Below are 20,282 nucleotides of genomic sequence, written 5' to 3'. Positions count from 1 at the left end.
CTCTTCATTGGTAACATTTTTTATGAGAACATATTCACACATGTGATTAAGAATGAGTAACTCAGCCGGGCGCGGTGGCTCACGCCTGTAATCCTAGCACTCTGGGAGGCTGAGGCGGGCGGATTGCTCGAGGTCAGGAGTTCGAAACCAGCCTGAGCAAGAGCGAGACCCCGTCTCTACTATAAATAGAAAGAAATTAATTGGCCAACTAATATATATATAAAATTAGCCGGGCATGGTGGCGCATGCCTGTAGTCCCAGCTACTCGGGAGGCTGAGGCAGGAGGATTGCTTGAGCCCAGGAGTTTGAGGTTGCTGTGAGCTAGGCTGACGCCATGGCACTCACTCTAGCCTGGTCAACAAGCGAGACTCTGTCTCAAAAAAAAAAAAAAGAATGAGTAACTCAAAAGGTCGTGCATAGCAGCGCCATACGACTGCAGCAATTCGGTACATGCGTGTCCACAGCAGCACCGCTCCCAAGATCCGAGGGTGGCGCGGTGAGCATGCAGTCAGCAGATGGATGGGTGCGCAGAACGCCCACGGTAGCTGCTGTGACTCATGCGTAAAAGGTAGGATGTAGTGATACACGAACGAACTTTGCAAACACACGTACTATATGAGTCCTTTTGCATAAAATATCCAGAATGGACATATCCACAGAGATAGCAGGTTAGTGGTTGCCCGGCTGGCAGAGAGGCAACAGGACAATGACCGCTTAATGTTTACATGGTTCTTTTTGGGGTGATGAAAATGTTCTAAAGTTGTAGTGGTCATAATACTTGTCAAAGTTGTTAAAACTCATTGAATTGTGCACTCAAAATGGATAAATTTTACATGCATGATATTCTTCAATAAAGCCGTTAATAATAACCAAAAGAATAACTTGTCAAAGCTGAGCCAAGCGCAGCCTTTGCCAGACCAAGTGCTGAGTGTTGTGTGTGGCCCCAGGAGAGAGGGCTCCCTGAGGGATATCTGTGCAGAAGGCACGATCCTGTCATTACAGTGACCACATCCCAGTTAGCACATCTCACCTCTCCTGCATGTGAGGACCAGGGCCAGGCAAGAACCCTCCCACTGAGGGGATCATTGAAAGCTGGCTGTGCCTCCAGGAGCAGGTGGTGTTCACACAGCAGGCCCCTGACGGGCACCCTCACCCCAGGTGATCTCCCACCCCGCTGGCTGAAGACCTGGCTTTGATGAGCAGCACACAGACACTTCAGTTTGTTTTGGGGGCAGTGCTTGGGGGCCTCTGTGAGGAGCCATCCCTCCGCTGGGTGAGGAGCACCTTGGAAGTGAGCACCTGGGCCTGCTCTTGCCTTTAGGAAGAGACCTTCCTAGCGTCCTGGCCAGGGATGGGCAGAGCAGGGGCTACTGGGTTCAGGCAGCCAGAGAGAGCCACACTGAGGCCACTAGGCAGGGCCTAGTGCCTCTGCTGCTACTGCTTTACTGCAATCCATGAAGGAACCCTGAAGGTCCTGCCTGTGTATTCCTCAGGCCACGTCCTCCCATGGGAGTGGCCATTCCCTGGACACTGGGTCACTGCAGACATGGCCACCTACGGTAACAGCAAGGACACACAATGTCCACAGCCTGACAGCTAGCAGAGTCTTGTCCCTCAGCTTGTGGAGGGACTAAGGACCAAGTGCCCAGAAGGACCAAGGACTGAGTGTCCTAAATCACAACCTGGCAGGTCAGGGAGGGCCTCTCCTGCTGAGAGGTCACTGTGCCTAGACTTGAGCCCAGCCTCTGCCCCCACCTGGCTGTTCCTGCCCTTTCAGCTGGCTGTGAGCTCCCTGAGGCCGCTCTCTCCAGGGGCTGTAAGCAACAAAAGAACAATGCTTCCTCCATGGTTTCTCAAGCTGCCTGGAAGGGATAGTGGTGAGGAGCTGTCTCTCTAAAGCAAACATGCCCTTTGACCCTGCTCAGGGTATACCTTGGCAGGTACCCAGCAGCTGCAAGCCACGTTCCCCACCTCCCAGGATGAAGGTGGGGCCCCTCCCTCACTGGCAGGGAAGCTGGGCTCTTCCCACCACAGCCTGTGGAGCCATCACAGCCATCTTCACTGTGTAGGTCAGGACTTGTGGTTTGGCTTCAGGAACCTATCCACAGAAGCCTCCTGTCTCCTCTGACTTTTGACCTCCCAGCCTCGGAGCCTAAGGGCACGGCAGGCACCCAGATGGGTAGGGGCAGCAGGCCCAGCGGGGGAAAGATGGGCAGAGGAGCTGACCCCCCCCGCCCCCCCCCCCCCCCCCCCCGTGCAGCTGTAAGCATTTCCAGGAGGGTGTGGGGGGGCACGGTGTGCTACGTGAGAACCATCAAACCCAAACCAGGGTGCTCCTCCAAGTAACCAGCTGCATCTCTAAAGCCTCCCTATTGTGAAAGACATGTCACAGCAGGAGGCATTTACTGGACGCCTAGGGGCGAGGGGCGGGTGAGTTAGGCAGATTGGATGAGAGCATTACATCAAGGTTGAAGGCCTGATTTTGGTCACTACGCTGTAGTTTTGTAAGTTAGTGCCCTTGTCCTTAGAAAATGCATACAAAACACTTTAGGCATAAAATTAGGCACAACTGACTGAAATTCTTCAGAAAAAAAATTGAGTAAGAATATGAGAAAGCGCATGTGGCAAAATGTTAATAATCAGGCATTGGGTGAAGGGTACTGGGAAATGCTGTGTTATTGTTACAGTGTTTCTCTAAGTTACTTTGAAGGGTGTTTTCAAAAACCAGAGGAAGCCAGGAAGCAAGTGTGGAGTCAGACCTGTCCTACCGTGTGGCCTTCAGCAAGTCACTGTCTGTCTCTGAACGTGTCTCCTTACTGAAGCACTGACAAGACTGTTCTCTGCAGGTGGCCTAAGGGTCAGCATGTGGCTCTGGGCAGGCCTGGCCTTGGAGAAGTTCCAGCATGAGGCTGCCAGGTCAGCGTGGCAGGGGGTGGCCCCACAGATCCAGGCTGTCTCCAGGCAGGGGCAGCACAAGTCTAGGGACAACAAAGGGCAGTGAGGACGGGAGAGGCCTGGGAGGTGCAGGTGGCATCTCTCACTGGCTGCAAGTGCCTGGGGTGACCAGTGTTCCCTTGGCCAGCTCTGGTGCCAGGCCCAGCTGGGCAGCTGGAGGGTGAGGGGGAATCCAGGTAGGAAGAGAGTCCCAGGAAGTCTGAGTTGGAGGCCTCTACACTTGGGGCCATGAGCCAGCGTGGGGCAGACCTGCAGGGGGCCCCTAGCATTACAGGTGATGGAGACCATTCTCAGCAGATGCCGGACAGGTGCAATCCCTGTGGCCAGGACCCATGGGGGCTCTCTGGGACTCCCCAGCCAGTCTCCACTGACCTTCAGTGGAAGCACAAGCCTAGAAGCTGCTGAGGGACCTCCCTGGCTCTAACCTGTCTGCATAACCAGGACAGCGAGCACTGAGGTGAAGCCACAGGGGCCCCGGAGGCTACAGGACAGCTGGGCCAGTTCAGTCCAGGGAGTGCCCCACACTCATAAGAGCCAGGAACAGTGTGCCCCTCCCCCAGGAGGCCTGCCCCCCTGTCCCCAGATCCCCTACGCCAGGGGAGAGGCCACGACTGGAGGGCATGCAGCCCTAGGCCTGTCTGCCCATGTCAGGACATCTTTGAGGGCCCAGGGCCCGCACCCACCCATCAGACCTGCTTCAGGGGGCCTCCAACAGGAAGCAGGCCGTGGTAGTCAACTCAGGACACCCAAGTGAGAAGGCCCGGCCCTCACCGGTGGTGCCTGTACCCCACCCGCACCCCAGACCTGCTGCCCACAGGCAATGGGGAGGCTGAGCAGGGAGGCTAAGCCTGAGCTCTGTCACTGGGAGGTTTTATTGTCACAGCAGTGAAAGGTGGGGTCAGAGCCCGTCCCCACCTACACCCTCTGCTGGGTGCTAAGGGTCACTGTGGCCTGCAGCAAAGCAGCACTGGAAGTGACGGGCAGAGCAGACGGTCCTGCGTGCTGAGGTGGACGGGGCTGGCTGCCTACTGCCCACAGCACAGACGTTTCCACACAACCTGGCACCTTCAGACTCCCCACCAGTGACGGGGCTCACATGGGAACACCCACCCCCAGGCCATGCCGAGTCTGGCAGGCAGACATGGTCCCAGGACCGGGACCACTTCCCCAGGGGCTGTTACACCCTTGGGCCACAGAAGTGTCTGCCCAGGAGGGGGTTCCTCTTTCTGAGAGAAACCAGTGAGGGTACATGGAAGATCTGGCCAAAGGGCTGTTCCCACAGGAATGGTGCAGCCAGGTGGGCAGATGGTTTCCAACAAGGCAGCTATGGCCACCATGTGGCCAGGCATCTGGCAAAGAGACGCGCCGTGGTCTGTTGGTGGCTCCTTCACAAAGCAATTCCTGCAGGAATCCTCAGCAAAGAGACGCTGTGCGGTGCAGGGTGTGAGGGCCTGGCCCACTGTGGCTGCAGCAGGCGTCGGTGGCTCCTGCAACCCCAGGGGTGGGGCACCGCGCTGCAAGGCCGAGGCCGCTGGAAGGCACCAGGACCCAGGAGTGCATCCTGGGTGCACCCCCACCTGATGGCAGGAGCCATGAGAGAGCTGGCACAGCCCACTGGGAACCACTGCAGGGTGGACCCTCCCGGCGTCTGGTATGAAGGACAGGGTGGGGTGGCACTCCTGGGCATCAGCCTAAGAGTGTGGTGACCACAGCAGGTCAGAAGGTGGGTCCCAAGGTAGGTGGTGCTAGTGACAGAGCACGGCCAGGTGGCCTGGCTAGCCACCCCCTGCTTCCTGCTCACCCCCAGATGACTTGTGAGTTGGGTGGAAGTGTGGCAGGCAGGGCTTGGGCAGGGCCTGTGCAGGCCCCAGAGAACCAGGGGCAGGGACAAAAGCACGGCCTGCCCACGCTCAGGAGGCTGCAGTGAGGGGTGCACTACCCCTGCAGGCAGTCGGCGCCACCCTGGCTGAGTGGGGGCTGACCAGGGCTGTGTGGCGGTGCTGGCTGGGCTGGCTGCCAGGCCCCTCAGTCCTGCTTGTCCTCTCTCTGCCTCCAGGGGTAGATGAGCTCCCCGAAGAACAGCTTGCGGCACAGGGAGCCCCAAGAGTGCTTGGGGTGGCAGCCACAGCTGGGGAGGCGGTAGGTGTCCACCACGCGGCTGAAGGGCAGGGGGTTTATCTGGAAGGACGAGGACAGCAGTCAGAGGGTTGGCTGGGGGTGCTCTAGCCTTATCTGCAGAGGGAGACTAGGGTGTGGGCACTCTGTGCCTGGCTGGCAGTCTTGGGGGTCCCTGAGTGGGCAGCTGTAGGCAGGGCCAGCTCTATCCCAGACATCCCCACCCCTATGGTCCGAGTCCGGCCCAATTTCCAGGGAGGCAGGTGTGCACACAACCTGTACCCTGGAGGGTAGCTCAGGCCACGGCCCAGGTGGCTCCACGCTCCAGAGCCAGCGCCCACTGCCCGCTGGCTCTGTGCAGACTGGAGGCGGGCAAGGCAGAGGCAGGGGAGCTGTACTTGCCCAGAGGGCTGCCCTGAGCAGAAGCCGACTCCTCGGGCCCTGCCATGTGGACACGTCCTCCACAGGACTCACTCCACTCCCAGAGCCTCCTTGGAAAGGACTGGGCTTGCAATGTGCAAGAGAAAACCATGCGGGGCCCTGGCCACCTCACCATCTAAGAGATGCTGCACTGGGGGCTCCGGGCTGGCCTGTGACAGTGACCATCACCCAACTTGGCCCCTATAAGTCACCCCAAAACTCGCCCTGCCCTCTACCACAGGGACCAGACCCCTAGAACCGTTTCAGATAAAGAAGCCAAACAGTCCAGGCCCCTCAGGAGACACCGAGTGTCCCGAGGCCTTTGCTAAGTCAGTTCTGCTCCACCCAGAACTCCAGCCCCACCGGGCCCAAGACAGGAGACCAGACACAGGGCCGACAGGGCCACCCAGACAGCCAAGGGCATCTCTGACACAGGACAGAAGGGGACCCCGTCCATGGGCTGGGCCAGCACCCTGCCACGAAGACCACAAAGGGGTTCCAGGCAGTGGGTCACGATGTTCAGAGGCCTGGGGGTGGGGGGCTTCCCTCTGGACCCCAGGCTGGTGTGCACTGCCCAGAACCCACCCAGCTGATGCCAACTGTCCCAGAACATGGGCTGCAGCGTGGCGGTCTGGGACACTGGTGGCAGTGTGAGGGGGACAGGAAGGCCTTACCTGCATCAGGAGGCGGAGGGGCCTGCCAGCCTGGTGCTCCAGGACACGGAACTTAACGCCGGCTGCAAGGAGAGTAAGGTGCTTACGAGGGCAGGCAGAAGCCCCCACCAGGGACCCCACAGGTAGCCCTGATGGTTCTGTTCTGCATGTCAGCAGAGGCTGGCGTGGGCAGAGGCCCTGTGAGGGCAAAGGGTCCCTGGTCCCTGAGCAGGATGCCCACGGCAGCAGGCCTGCCCGGCTGGCACACACACCCCTGTCCCCACCCTCCTCTGCCTTTTGTGCTGGCTGCCTGCCCTAGATCAAGGCCTCCTGCAGAACTTCACTTAACAGAAGCCAAGAGCCCCGCAAGCAAGGAAGAGCCCCCCAGGTGTCAGGAGGGCCCGGGCTAGAGCTGTTTTCTGGGTGGGCCCTGGGTTTTCCAGCAGAGTGGATTGGGATGGCAGCTGCCCTACTGGCATCTTAACGTTCCCTGTGCTCGGCCGACTCAGGCACCCACCACACCCCTGGCCTGCATGCAGGCTCCCAAGCCCAGGCAATCCCCAAGGCAGAAGTTTCTTGAAAAGAGAAGTAGGAGCTAATGATCAATTGATGGAGGGCAGCAGCAAAAAGAAAAAAAAAAAAGAAAAAAAAACTGATGAAGAGGCCCAAGGTGAAGTCGGAGGAGGAGGAGCAAGGAGGCAGCATCTGCGGCCTATCCAAGAGGTTACAGCAGGCTGCCGACTTGTGTGGCGGCTGCTAGGGGCTTCCTCTCCACGGCCTGGTCCCTTGTGCTGAGGCGTGAGTGGTGGTGGGGGCCGAGCAAGTGTGGGTCCCTAGGCAGGTGAGTCCCTGGCCTGGGCCACTTGGGGGCTGGCAGGGAAAGTGGCTTGGAAAGATGTTCCCTGAAGAGGGTTTGTGGGCATCCAGTAGGTGGACGTTGCCCAGTGGGGACTCTGGGACAGAACAACACCTGCCCACCAAGGAGGCAGGCGCAGGCTCTAAGCCGACAGAACATTCAGGTCCACACCCTCCAGCTCAAGTTGGCAGGGAGCAGCCACCACGAGTACAGTGCAAGCTGCCCAGCTGCCTCTGGAACACAAGGCCACCTGGGCATGCTGGTCACCTTGGAGCACAGATGCAGATGGTGGCTATGCCAGGAAATCCCCAAATCCCCTGATATGTCCACAGCCCCTGAGCCAGATGGGTTGACTCACAACCCAGTGACCTGTGGGGACGGCCTCCCCCGAGGCTGAGGTCAGCACGTAGCACCACAGCAGTGGGCTGGGGCAGGGATTGCTGGGGTGGGGTTTGTCCTAGTAACAGTGGGGGATGCTCCTGTTACACTGGGTCTGGCCAGCCCAGCGGTCCCCTCCAGAGCTGAGAGGCACCATCCGACACAGCCCCATATAACCACCCAATGAAATCACTCTACACCAGTTCAGGCAACACCCACGCCACCCCATGGGTAAGGGCAGGGCGAGCCACCTCTGTGGTCTCGGATCTGTCTCTGAACCTGTGCACCAGGTGGGTGCTCTCCCCCACCTCACTGGAGGCAACTGGTCCAGCAGATGTCTTCCCTGCCCGCCCTCCCCACGTGCACCCCGCTCCCAGGCAGGATAAACACGCAGCCAGCGCAGTTAGTGCTTCTGCAGGGACTGTGGGCGCACACTCCCGCCCGGGCTGGCCACCCAGCACATGGCACTTACCGGCCAGCCTGTAGGGCCGGCAGAGCCGAAGTCCAAGTGAGTACAGCGGCAGGGAGTTGACGAGGTCCACGAGCAGACGGATCAGGCCCTGCACAGCCACCACCAGGAGCCGGAGCTGCGGCACAGGCAGCGCTCAGGAGCAGGCCACACGGGACATGCCCGTGAACAGAGTGGCCACGGGGTGTGGAGCCGTGACCAAGGGAAACCCGCGCTCCATGGCCCTGGGAAAGCGTAGAGCCCACCCTGAGAGTGCACAGAGCCTGCCCTGAGGCCCCAAACCTAAGGCCCAAGGACCCAGGAGGCATGGGGACATGGGAAGAGCTGGGGGCCAAGGAGGAGACTGTGCAGCCCATAGCCCCCACACAGAGGGATTGAGGCTTGGGGGGCCTGGGCCTCTGGGGTGCTGCTCTCCCACTGTTGCCTGGCAGCCCCTGGCAGCAGGGGGAACCTCCATGACCCACCCACCCCATGCACCCAGCCTCCCGCTCCAGAGCAGTGAGTGGTCTTGCCCCCAGGGTGGGGCCCCTGCCCACTCCAGGCCCAGCACACACTGGCCAGAGGGTCCAGAGCAGCCACACCACGACCTGCAGGGGTAGACGGCTCACCCCCCGGCTGCCTGTCACACAGGCAGAGCTGGCAGTGACCACTCCAAGATCATGGGACGTGCTCGGCTCACCAGGGTGAACACCAGGTAGTACAGGGCCGTGGTGGGCAGGAGGAAGACGAGGACGGTGAAGAGCAGAGTCCCAATGAACAGCTGTGGGCAGAGGGGCCAGCGCCCGGCATCAGCGAGACTCCTGCGCTGGCACTGCAGCCCGCTGCCCGCCCCAGCCCACTCATAACTGCAGCCAGGACCCACCCACAGTTTTCACCAGGAGGGTCACATGTCCACCTGCCCCACGGACTCAGCAAGTGTGGGCAAGGGGGTCGGGGGTCAGACCAGCCAGAAGGGTGTGCAGCCATGCACAATGTCACAGACAAAGCGCCCTGGACGGCAGTGCCCAGAGGCTGTGGGTCAGGTGTGAGCAAACCAAGGGAATGCCCGGAGCCCATCTCTGCTGGGTCACCCCCAGGGCCTTGGCCCAAGTCACCTTCTCCCACCCAGGGAAGGTCTGCACCACCTGTGGCCCTCGGTGTACCCTCCCACTACAGACTCCGCACCTCCCCCGAGCCTGTGGTGGGTGGGGTGAGTGGCAAGACAGGAGCTGTGTGGCACAGCCAGCTGTACAGGCCAGGGCAACAGAGCTGCTGGCAGGACCGAGGCTGGGGCCGGCAGCCACACAACTACGCCAGCTAGTAGGAGCCGGGCACCCCTCCCACCACAAGCGCTGCCAGTACCTGGTCCAGGTCATAGGAGCAAGAATCCACCCGCTGGCGCAGTACGTTCCACTTCTTCCCCCGAAACAGGCGCCAGAGTGAGGACAGGCCATAGACCTTCAGGCAGTACAGCCTGCAGGGTGCGGGCACCGTCAGGGCTGGACCCAGCGGCCGAGCCCTCCCCCGCGCAGCCCCAGAGCCCGCTGTGCATCCAGGGCTGGGAAGGCCACACTCGGCCAGTGCCCACGCGAGGAAGCACGTCGCACCTGGCGCCGTAGACATAGAAGCAGTAGATGTGGAAGGTGAGGAGGGCAATGATGTCCGAGAGGATGGACAGGGCGACCGTCAGGCCCAGGCAGGCGGAGAGACCCACGTGCCACAGGATGCGCTCGATGAAGGGGGACATGAGGTGGATGTAGCCTGGCAGGGTGGGGGTCAGTCCTGAGGGCGCCCAGTGTGGTCCTGGGACCCCCCACTCCTCACTGGGGATGGTGCCTGAGGCCCTGGACACAGAGTGCACAGGCCCCAGCCCAGCAGGCCTCAGGGGATACCAGGAGGGCAGGGGGAGGGGACAAAGGGGACAGGCCTGTCTGGGTCCCACTGTCCTCCCCTGCCAGGGTGTGGGTTTCTGGGGCACAGCCTGCAGGAGCAGGGGCTGCTGGGGCCCTGTGGCCCCGCAGGGCACTCACTGATCCACAGGTGTATGTGGTACAGGAAGAAGCGGCCCAGCACCTGGTCCAGTGCCCGGTTCATCTTGAGCCCGGCGGGGGCGCCCATCAGCCACTGCAGCAGATGCTGGAGCTCCTCGGCCACGTGCTGCGAGGACACAGGAGGGGCACGTTCAGAGGGAGTGGGTGGCCACAGTCATGTCTGCGTCTTCCCAAAGTCGCCCATAACCGGGGCTCCCACCCTGGCCCGTCTGCGTAGGCAGGGCGAGGCTGGCTGGGCTTCCTTCCTCCAAGTGTCTGGACGGCCGACTCCTAACGTGGATGGGCACAGCGTTTCCTAAGCCTGTCTGGCCATGGATCTCTCTTTGCAGATGGCCTCTGGGGTGCAGGTCTGAGGGGACTCTAGTCTGGAGACCTGTCCCAAGTGGCACAGCTGCGAGGCTGACAGTTTGCCCCTGGCCTGCTGGACGCCTGGCCCTGATGGGTGCCGACCTCCACTGAGAGTGTCATCCTCCCTCCTGCCACGGGACCCACAGGAGCCCCCAGCTGCCTGGACATGGCAGGAGCTGGACAGACCCACCTCAAGTGCTGTAAGGGAACCTGTGCCACAGGCCCCACCTGCCACCAGAGGGAAGGACAGTGCCAAGTGGGGGCCCAGGGACCCTTTAGAGCAAGCAGGGAGCTGGGTCCTGGCTACCCCAGGAAGAAAGCCAGTGTGTGCCGTGCTGTCTGTGCTGGCCCTGAGGGACCCTCGTCCTGTTGCCAAAGCGCAACGCAACAGGAACAACACCTCTGTCCCACCTCCTCTCCCTGCCCTGTGCTGAGGCCTCAGCCACACCAGCACCAGCAAGGAGGAGAACAGAACGTCCTTTATAAATAGAGCTTATTTAATATTTAAAGGAAAAGAGCTTGGCAGCAGGAAGAGACTTTCATTTTTAAATTAAATATTTATATATCAGAGCAATTTTGCAAAAGGGAGGTCTAGGACGGAGCTGGTCAAGCAGAGTCGGGGGTCACGAGAGCAGCAGCTGAGCCCACCCTGCCGAGCTGCCCACCCTGCCGAGCTGGGCCTCTCCATGTTCCGCAGCCCAGGAGGGGGAGGCACCTGCTCCCACCCAAGTGCTGGCCCAGGGCACACCTGCAGCCTGCATGCTGACAGCAGGGCAGAGGCCTGGCCCACGGCGGCCATCCAGCCAGGCCTCAGGGAGGTCCCCTCTGGAGGCCTGAGCATGGGCTAGAGGGCCAGAGGGACACCCTACACAGGAAGAGAAGCTCCTAATGGAAGAGACGGAGACCTGACTCTGAAGAAGGGAGATGGAGCAGCGGAAGACTTGGTGGCAACATGGATCTCGGCAAGGTGGATGCTGGGAGAGGAGGACAGAAGGGGCTGGAGGTGCCGTATCCAGGCTCCAAGCGAGGCATGGATGGTGCCGGGGAAGGTTGGGAGCATAGGAGACATGTGGAGTTTCCGGCTCTCAGCACAGGAATCACAAAATCAATGCTGTGAGTGTGTGACCCACTCGCAGGTGGGGGATGAGAGCTCAGCTGCACACAGACAGCCCCAGACACAGGGCAGGCTCCCCCAGCACTGACTCTGCAGAGGGCCTCGCAGAGCCAGGAGAGGACTGATCATGGGGTGGGGAGGCAATGGGAGCAGCGTGAGAGTGGGCCCAGCAGGGAGAGAGGGCCACCTCTAAAAGCCTCAAGCACACTGGCCCCCAGGGGTCCCCTGCCAGTCACAGGCCCCAAGGAACCTGCTCTAGGTCAGGGATAAGAGCTCCTGTCCCAGAGGCCACGTGTGCAGAGCATGGAAAGCAAAGAGCTGGCTTTGGAAAAAGAACTGCTCTGGCCCAGTAAGGGTCCACACCCCAGAAAACCAGGCTCCACCCCAGCCCACTCACATCAGCTACCGGGACGAGGGCATCAGCCAGCTGCCCAATTCGGTTCTTCCCGTGGAGCCAGGAGAGCAGTGCAAGGCCGAGGGCCACGTCCAGGAGCACAGAGATGAGTGTGTTGGCCTTCCTGGAAGGGGGGCCAGCCAGAGGGGGTGTGAGGGCAGCCAGCAGCAGCCTGGGCCATGGGGGGCCTGGCCGGAGGGGGCGTGAGGGCAGCCAGCAGCAGCCTGGGCCACGGGGGGCCTGGCCGGAGGGGGCGTGAGGGCAGCCAGCAGCAGCCTGGGCCACGGGGGGCCTGGCCGGAGGGGGCTTGAGGGCAGCCAGCAGCAGCCTGGGCCATGGGGGGCCTGGCCGGAGGGGGCGTGAGGGCAGCCAGCAGCAGCCTGGGCCATGGGGTGCCTGGCCGGAGGGGGCGTGAGGGCAGCCAGCAGCAGCCTGGGCCATGGGGTGCCTGGCCGGAGGGGGCTTGAGGGCAGCCAGCAGCAGCCTGGGCCATGGGGGGCCTGGCCGGAGGGGGCGTAAGGGCAGCCAGCAGCAGCCTGGGCCATGGGGTGCCTGGCCGGAGGGGGCGTGAGGGCAGCCAGCAGCAGCCTGGGCCACGGGGGGCCTGGCCGGAGGGGGCGTGAGGACAGCCAGCAGCAGCCTGGGCCACGGGGGGCCTGGCCGGAGGGGGCGTGAGGACAGCCAGCAGCAGCCTGGGCCATGGGGGGCCTGGCCGGAGGGGGCGTGTGGGCAGCCAGCAGCAGCCTGGGCCATGGGGGGCCTGGCCGGAGGGGGTGTGAGGACAGCCAGCAGCAGCCTGGGCCACCGGGGGGCCTGGCCGGAGGGGGCGTGAGGACAGCCAGCAGCAGCCTGGGCCACGGGGGGCCTGGCCGGAGGGGGCGTGAGGACAGCCAGCAGCAGCCTGGGCCACGGGGGGCCTGGCCGGAGGGGGCGTGAGGGCAGCCAGCAGCAGCCTGGGCCATGGGGGGCCTGGCCGGAGGGGGCGTGAGGGCAGCCAGCAGCAGCCTGGGCCATGGGGGGCCTGGCCGGAGGGGGCGTGAGGGCAGCCAGCAGCAGCCTGGGCCACCGGGGGCCTGGCTGGAGGGGACCAGGCGCCAGGCCTGGTGCAGAGTGGGGATGGCGGAGAGGCTGGGCCTGCAGCACATCCAACCTCATGGAGGAGACCCAGGGCGGCCGCACCTCATCCGCTCGGTGGGGTCCTTAGCCTTCTGCGTGCTGAAGACCAGGGTGAGGTGCTCTAGCCGGTGCCGTAGCTGCTCACAGGTGGAGAGCTTGCTCCCAAGGAAGGACAGAGGCCACAGTTTGAACACTCTGCGAAGAAGGAATGGGGGAGACGGGCGCTGTGCTCAGCCCTGGCTCAGTCTTCCCACCCCCCAGTGCCTCCTCCCATGCAGAGAGAGGGCTGGGCAGGGAGGCAGCTGGGAGGGGCCCAGATGTGGCCCAGCAAGGAGGGGCAGGTGGGCGGCCAACTTCACTGTGCAAGCACCTAACCCAGAACCTGACCTCCTCACACAGTGCTGGCCCCAGCACACCTCCACTCACCAGCAGACTTCCAAAACTAGGGGCCAAGGTGGTACCGCAAAAGTGGGGAGAACACAACCTCCCACCACCAGGTACCTCACCCTGATGGATGGGGGCCCAGAAGGCTTGGCAAGGCTTTCCCAGACCCGCCTCGCTTCCCGGCGAGACTGGATTTCTCACGAGGCAAAGGAAGCAGAGATGCTTCTGCAGAATTCTATAGGCCAAGGGGAAATGTTTGCAAGAAAAGGCAGAAAACTGCCCAGTTGCTGTGCTCAGAGACCTCACTTTCCCTTCCAAGGCCTTGCTGGAGGCAGGAGGCACCTAAAGGACTCACAGAGGCCAGGCGTGGTGTGCAACCTATAATCCCAGCACTTTGGGAGGCTGAGGCGGGAGGATCACTGGAGACCAGGAGTTCAAGACCAGCCTGGACAACTTAGTGAGACCCTGTCGCTACAAAAAAAATAAGAAAACAGCCGGGCATGGTGGCGCCTGTAGTCCCAGCTACTCGGGTGGGAGGGTCGCTTGAGCCCAGGAGTTGGAGGCTGCACCATGGCACTCCAGCCTTGGTGTCTCAAAAATAAAATAAAAGGGGGCCTGGTAGAAAGTGCAGAACTACCACCAACTGTGTGCTTAGAATCTTGAGAGGAAGAAGGTCTTGACCTCGGAAGTTTAAAGGCTTTCTCTTCAATGGGGCAGCTTGGAACCAACTCCAACAATGAACTCTGTTCAACAGGCCCTCCCCCTTCACCAACGCCCACTCACACTGGCCACGGCGAGCCCCTCCCTCGCCCATGCAGTCGTCTCCCCAAGGCTGCAGACCGGCCCTGGACGGCCCAGGCCCCCAACAACACCCCTTGAGCGGCCCAGAGAACACACAAAACCATGAGGGGCTGAGGGGACCTCGCTGCTGCGGCGACCGCCACACCTCTCGTGAGTGTCACAGCCTCACAACCGCCAACCGGTCAATACCCAACACCGTTATGTGGGGCCACAAGCAGTTCTTAACCTTTCTTGGGTCCTTTGAGAAGTGGACAACAGCTAATGACCTTCTGCCACCCAAACTGCACCTGGACGCAGACACACACCATCACCTAATTAGTTCCAATGCCATCGAGGAACCTCCAGCCACCCCTCTCATCAGTGTCCCCAGCAGTGCCCATGACACAGGTGCTGTCCACCCAGAGCCGCCCAGGGCCCTCACCCGAGGCCAGTACCCAAGTGTTCCCAGAGGCCCTAGTGAGCGGGCAAGGCCCGTCCCCAAACCTGACAGTGCTGATCCCTAGACCTGGGGGGCAACCGAGGGTGACCCAGGGCTGCTCCCACAGGCACGGCCACCACGGAGAGAGGACCCCCCACAGCCCAGCCCTCAGGCCCACCGTCCCTCAGCCAGGACGCCCGGATGCTGCCAGTGCCCCCCACAGCCCTCGGGCCTTCACAAACCCCTCAGCAAGGAGCAGTCCAGGTGATTCCACAGAGCAGCTGAGCTCAGGGACGCCCACTCCACGCCCCGGCCTTATGCGAGCATGTCTCTTGCGAATGTGCACTGAGTGCCCAGATGCCTGTGGGGTGTCGAGGTTGGGGGCGCCTGTATGCCCACAGGACAAATGACTCCCAGGGCAGGGCAAACACTGGCCTCAGGGCAGCAGTGACCCAGGTCTGTGATCATTTGCTTTCTCCTTCAGGGGCCCGAGCCATCTGAGGTTCACCCATACTCCTACCTGGTGGGCCCCATGTAGTCACTGAGGCTGCCAGGAAACCTGGCTGTACCCCAAAAGTGAGGGACAAAGCTGCAGTCACTCCTGGGGCATCCTCCTCCGTGCCAGGATGAGAGCCAGGGCTCAGGGTGGCCAAGAGCCTCAGGAAAGGCCCATCTGCAGGCCCCCACGCTCCAGGTAGACTGAGGGGTAGGCCTAGGGCTCTTGGGGGCTGCCACTTTGCCATGTCCTCCCCAGCCCCAGGGCACCTACCGGCAGGCACCGGCAGCCGAGACCAGCGACAGCAGGCACGCCAGCAGCAGGCACACGGGCCCCGAGGCCCGCTTGGCCAGCTCCACAAGGATGCTGGCCTCCACACCCTCCGACTGCCAGTGGCTCAGCCTCACGGGGCGCTCGTCAAACCGGTCACTGTGGAAAAGCAACTCGCTGCGCGCCACTGTGTCGAAGACGGCGGCCAGGCCACCAGTGCTGGCTGTGGCATCTCCAGCCTGGCGGTCTGGCAGGGCTGCAGGTGGGTGCAGCTGGGACAGGAGCACCTTGCGCTGGTCGTAGAAGATGAGCATGACCTGGTCCTCACTGGCAGCCCCAGGGGTGGCAGGCGCCTGCCGGTGGGTGGCCTTGCAGCTCCAGAACTTGCTGCCCCTCTCCCGGCACAGCTGCAGCCAGGGTTCGTGGGGGAAGACGGCACCCAGGCCCTCCAGGAAGTGGCCCAGGCTCTCCTCGGGCTCCTGCCGGCAGTGGCACCAGGTGCCCAGCACTGCCACGCCCACCTGGCTGGACTGCTGCACCTGGGCCAGGAGCTCCTTGACCTGGATAGGGATGAAGGGAAAGTGCACCACAGCCAGGACCACGGCACTGCTCTGCTCCGGGACCCACCGTCCCACCAGCAGGCCGCTGTCCGCAGAGGCACAGCACGTGGGGAAGAAGGCCTTGAGCACCATGCTGGGGACCCTGCAAGACAGGGGGAGAAGCTTAGTTCAGAGCTGCTGCTACAGCCAAAGCCAGGCCCCAGTGGCCCAGGGTGGCTGGCAGTGCCACGCCCACAGGACGTAGCACAGACAGCCCTGAGGATGCGTCCACGTGGCCACGGGGCTCACAGCTTTGGGCTTGGTTGTGGAGGCTGGTGGGGGCCCTCCATCTCACATCTCCATCTCACAGGGGCCACACTCCTCCAGGGGACTGGCTGGCCAGAGCAGGGCCCACACCTCTGCCCAAGACACACGGGTCACCCTCACGAGGCAGCGAATGCATATCCCATGGCAGGTCAATGATTTCACCTGTTTCCATACAAGCAGACTAGAACAGGCTGGGGTGAGTGACCTGCTCAAAACACCACCCAAAAAGGGCATGTGGGCTGAACGTGAGGATTTCATTTTGCTTTAAGGACCCTGATTAGAAAGGTTTAACGTATAGTGCATGGGAAAATGCTCAATCACATTAAAGCAATGCAAATTGAAGCTTTAATGAACCATGATTTACTTACCAAGCTAGGAAGAATAACGATGCAAATTTAAAATGAAGTGTTGCTGGCCTGAGGGAAACTACCTGTGTGCACATGGCCGGCAGCTGCCCCAGAAGGTCCCTGGGGACCAGCCTGGAGCCCATTCGCTGGCCTGGGGGAGGCTCCCTCTCCATGGCAAGAAGGATGAGCACGTGCCGCAATGCTCAGGGAACAAGCTTAGAGCAAACAAGGCTTCCGCCTCCACTCTGGCCCTGCATCCTCCTGCAGTGCCCGGACAGTGCCCACCCTTCCCCCATCTCCACCAGCCACCCTGGGTGGGGTTCCCTGCAGGGGAGCGTTTTCTGTCCTTCAGGGTGTATCTCTCCAACCACATAGCCATCTAGAAATGCAGTGGGAGGAGTTTACCAGCCCAGAGGCATGAAGGGACCCTGCCGTGTCCTCTTGGGCTGAGGGGACACCAGCCTTTCTGGCCCCTCGCTACCTTGACGTGGCCCTTAAGCAGGAAGAACGGCCCCCAAACAACTACGATTCCTGAATCTGTGGGAGCCTGGGCCTTTCCTTCCCCAGGTGAGCTGGTTGTGGACTGAGGTTTCTTGGCAGGCACCCACTGCTGAGCTGCAGCTGTTCTTCTGCCCGAGTCCCTCCCTGAGTCCTCCAGCATGGTGGCAAGGGCCTGGTGCCCACACCACCTTCCTCAGACACTGCCGCCACCACCTGCACAAAGTGCAGAGCAGCCACCCTGAGCACAGACCCCCACATTGGAGCCCACACCTGAGGGAGGAACACAGACCTCAGACTGCACCTGGGCCTGCAGGACCCAGTGCTCACCACATACTTTTAGGGACAAAGGGACAGAAAGAGACATACACATTGGGGTGGTATGACACGGAAGTCCTCTCCTGAGGGGGGGGGGCTCTGGGAGGGGCCTCACACAGATACAAATGCCCAGGGCTTAAGAGGCTCCTGGTGTAACTTACTCTCTTCCCATGCAGCCCAGACCAAGGGCTCAAGGGTCCAGCCTCTTGTGGCCAGCTTAGGAAAAGGGCCTCTTGTCGCTATGTGTTCTAGCTGAAAAGGGTCCTTCTGGGTTGAGCTGCAGGAGCCCCATTCTCCTCAGTGACCAGAAAGGGCAGTTGACATGGATGCCAGCAAGGGAAACTCAAGCCTAACACCAGTTCCCGGCCAAATCCCTGTGGCCAGCACCAAAGGCTATCTTCTCTACCTGACCTTTCTGCAGGGCCTGCCCTTCCTCATTAGGAGGACAGGGCAATCCTGTGGGGGAGGGGGGCAGTGCTTTCAGCTGGGTGACCACCACAGGGGACCACCTAGCACAGTCCAAGCATTATGGCACAAGTCATTCGGATACACCAGTTCAGCCAGATGATACCATCACCCCTGCTAGGGGAACACCTTTCCCAGGAACTGATGGTTACTGTCTGAAAAGAAACACAATGGGTCTCACAGTAAAATAGATGTTCTGGGGGGAGCTGGTTACATGGTGTGTTCACTTTGGATGTAATTCATTGAGTTATGCACAAAATTTTTGCACTTTCTTTGTGTGTATCATACTTCATCTACAAAGTTTACCTTAAAGAAAAAGAAAAGAAAAGAAAACGATCTCCTTGTGTCTACGGAAGGAGATTGGAGGGCAGAAGTGGATGTTCTTACCCATGGGGTAGTGAGGGAGAACTCTACAAATTATGGGGCAAGTTCCCATCCCCACTCCCACTTCAGCCTCTGGGAGTGACGGAAGTGCAAAGGAGTGTACTCGCTTGCCAGGCTGCGGGGATCAGACCGCCAGAAAGAGATGAAAGAGCAGTAGATCGATAGCAGAGGAGGTGCAGCATGGGAGAAAGCAGCAGCATGGGCAACGTGAGCATCTTTAAAGACGGTGATAAAAACACACTACACGCACACACGCCCTCATGCGCGCGCGCGCGCATGCACACACACACACACACACACACACACACACACACACACACGGGCACAAGGCTAGATAAAGCTTCATCTGTTAAGGAAACCGAGTTCCCTTGTGAGACAGCCGGTTTCCAGATGAGTCAGGTAAAGAGGTCTCCAAGACAGTCCTCTCCACTGAACTTGAAGTGGAAAGTCTACCCTACACAGCAGAAGTACTTCCCTCTCCTGTGCAGGAACAGATTTGGGGGAGAGCCCAGTTAGGACTGCCCAGGGATGGGGGCTCACTAGCTGAAACCCTCCTGGGTGAAGCCTCCCTGTCCACCACTCAAGGGCTCACGAAAATTCGTTTTCAGCCCCCACGTTGTGTAAAAAAACAAGGGAGAACTCTCTCGCCTCCTGTAAACAGTGCTTTTCCCCTCTCACTCTGGAAAAAGGGACATGAAGCTATGATTCTGCTTTTGCCCTTTACTGCAGTCAGGGACAACTGGAAACTGCCACCCTTCCAAAGGGTCCACAGCAGGACCCAGGTCAGGGTGGGCGCCCTTCGCCCCGCAAGGCGGAAGGACCAGGCTCCAGGAAAGGCCCCCACCAGGCCCAGCCGCAAAGCCTCTCGCGCCCGCGCCCGCACACAGGTCCCCTGGGCGGCGGGCGGTGGCGTCCCCGCTCTGCGGGTGAGTGAACAGCCTTCGAGCGGCAAGGGGCCTGCGCCGGCCAGAGACGCTGCTGGGACACCCTCCGCTCCCCCGTCTGCGCGTCCCGGGCCCCAGCCGAGGGGCGGCGCCAAAGTCACCCGCGCAGACGCCGCCTTCCCCGGTGCTCACCGGCTACTCCCCGGGGCCGCGCCCTCGGACGGCGGGGTCGGGATGGGTTTGGGGACCGCGTTGGACGGGCCCGGCCGACGACGGCGCTCGCGGTCCCCAGCCCCGCAGCGCCGCGCCGCGGGACACGAGTCCCATTTCCGCCGGCTCCGCGCGTTGCCGCGCAACGGTCCGTTCCCCAAAGGCACCCGGGTCGCCCGCTGGCCCGGCCCGAGCGTTCCGCGTGCGCAGCGTCCCCATACCCGTCCCGTCCCCAGCTGCCGAGCCCGGTTTACCTCCCCTGGGAGACCCAGTGGGCCCAGCCTTTGAGGGACCCAAATCCCACCTTGCTCCCACCCTCCCAAGGTGAAAGGGCCCCCAGACCCTGCAGTGGGGTCCCCAGAAGGAGCTACCCACCTAGGCTAGTCCCCTCCCACACTGCTTTCCGTAGAGGGGCTGCCCCAGACCCCCCAAGGCCAGCTGTGCTGGGAAGGCTGAGCCCTGATGTGGCCAGCCCCAGGCTGCAGCTATCTGATTGTGGGGCAGGCACAACACCCAACAACAGAACACCCTCGTGGGCCCATTCAGTCCCCCCACCCTGACATACTGAGGGGACCTCAATTTGGGGTGCTGGCCCAGCCACAGGCCCCACTGTCTTGTTGACGGGGGCAGTACCACCCTGCAGGGACAGGAGCGCCCTCCTCCCGGCTCCCTCCCCGTGGGGACCCCTGGCTGGGCCCCAGACTCACTGAGTAACCCAGACACCTCTCCTTTCATGCCTCATTTTCTTCAATTGTAAGATGGTAGGAAAGCGCTATATCTACGATTTTTCTCCCTTTTTTTAAAGTAACGTGAGTCCTCATAGGAAGGCTCCCCTGGACTCTCCCATAACCACTACCTATGAGCCTGGAGCTATTTGGTCCCCAGGGGAGAAAATAAAGGTTCAGACAGCCTCCCCCTGGGGAAGTGGGAGAGAGGGCACAGACGCCAATGTAGCCATGTGCACCCCCAGGCACCTTTAGGGCTGCCCTCCCCGGCCCACTTACCTCCACCAGGCCCAGAGAAGCTGCCTGGAGCCTCAGCACTGTGGGTGCCTCTGAGGCTGGGGGTCACTGGGGAGCCACACCCCTGCCCA

General features: G+C 61.3%; 1 protein-coding gene across 4 annotated transcripts; it reads right to left on the bottom strand.

Moving 5' to 3' along the window:
* Positions 1-3,808: 3,808 nt before the first annotated feature.
* Positions 3,809-20,282, bottom strand: PIGQ (phosphatidylinositol glycan anchor biosynthesis class Q). Of its 4 annotated transcripts, none has more exons than XM_075994907.1 (12): positions 20,194-20,282; positions 15,221-15,919; positions 12,912-13,043; positions 11,736-11,856; positions 11,130-11,198; positions 9,856-9,982; positions 9,433-9,586; positions 9,188-9,299; positions 8,526-8,606; positions 7,850-7,964; positions 6,165-6,226; positions 4,120-5,133 (listed from the first exon to the last, which is right to left on the bottom strand). In XM_075994907.1, the coding sequence occupies exons 2-12, from the start codon at positions 15,907-15,909 to the stop codon at positions 4,981-4,983; spliced, it is 1,815 nt and encodes a 604-aa protein (XP_075851022.1). In that variant the 5' UTR covers positions 15,910-15,919; positions 20,194-20,282; the 3' UTR covers positions 4,120-4,980. The 4 variants fall into 4 exon arrangements, with proteins under 4 accessions (XP_075851026.1, XP_075851022.1, XP_075851024.1 ...); XM_075994909.1 differs by lacking the exon at positions 20,194-20,282 and adding an exon at positions 19,172-19,331; XM_075994910.1 differs by lacking the exon at positions 11,130-11,198 and having other exon boundaries at positions 20,194-20,280.

The sequence above is a fragment of the Microcebus murinus genome, chromosome 19 (genome assembly GCF_040939455.1).
Source record: "Microcebus murinus isolate Inina chromosome 19, M.murinus_Inina_mat1.0, whole genome shotgun sequence".
NCBI classification, from domain to species: domain Eukaryota; kingdom Metazoa; phylum Chordata; class Mammalia; order Primates; family Cheirogaleidae; genus Microcebus; species Microcebus murinus.
The sequence above is the reverse complement of the archived record's forward strand: the minus strand, read 5'-3'. Positions and strand labels throughout refer to the sequence as shown.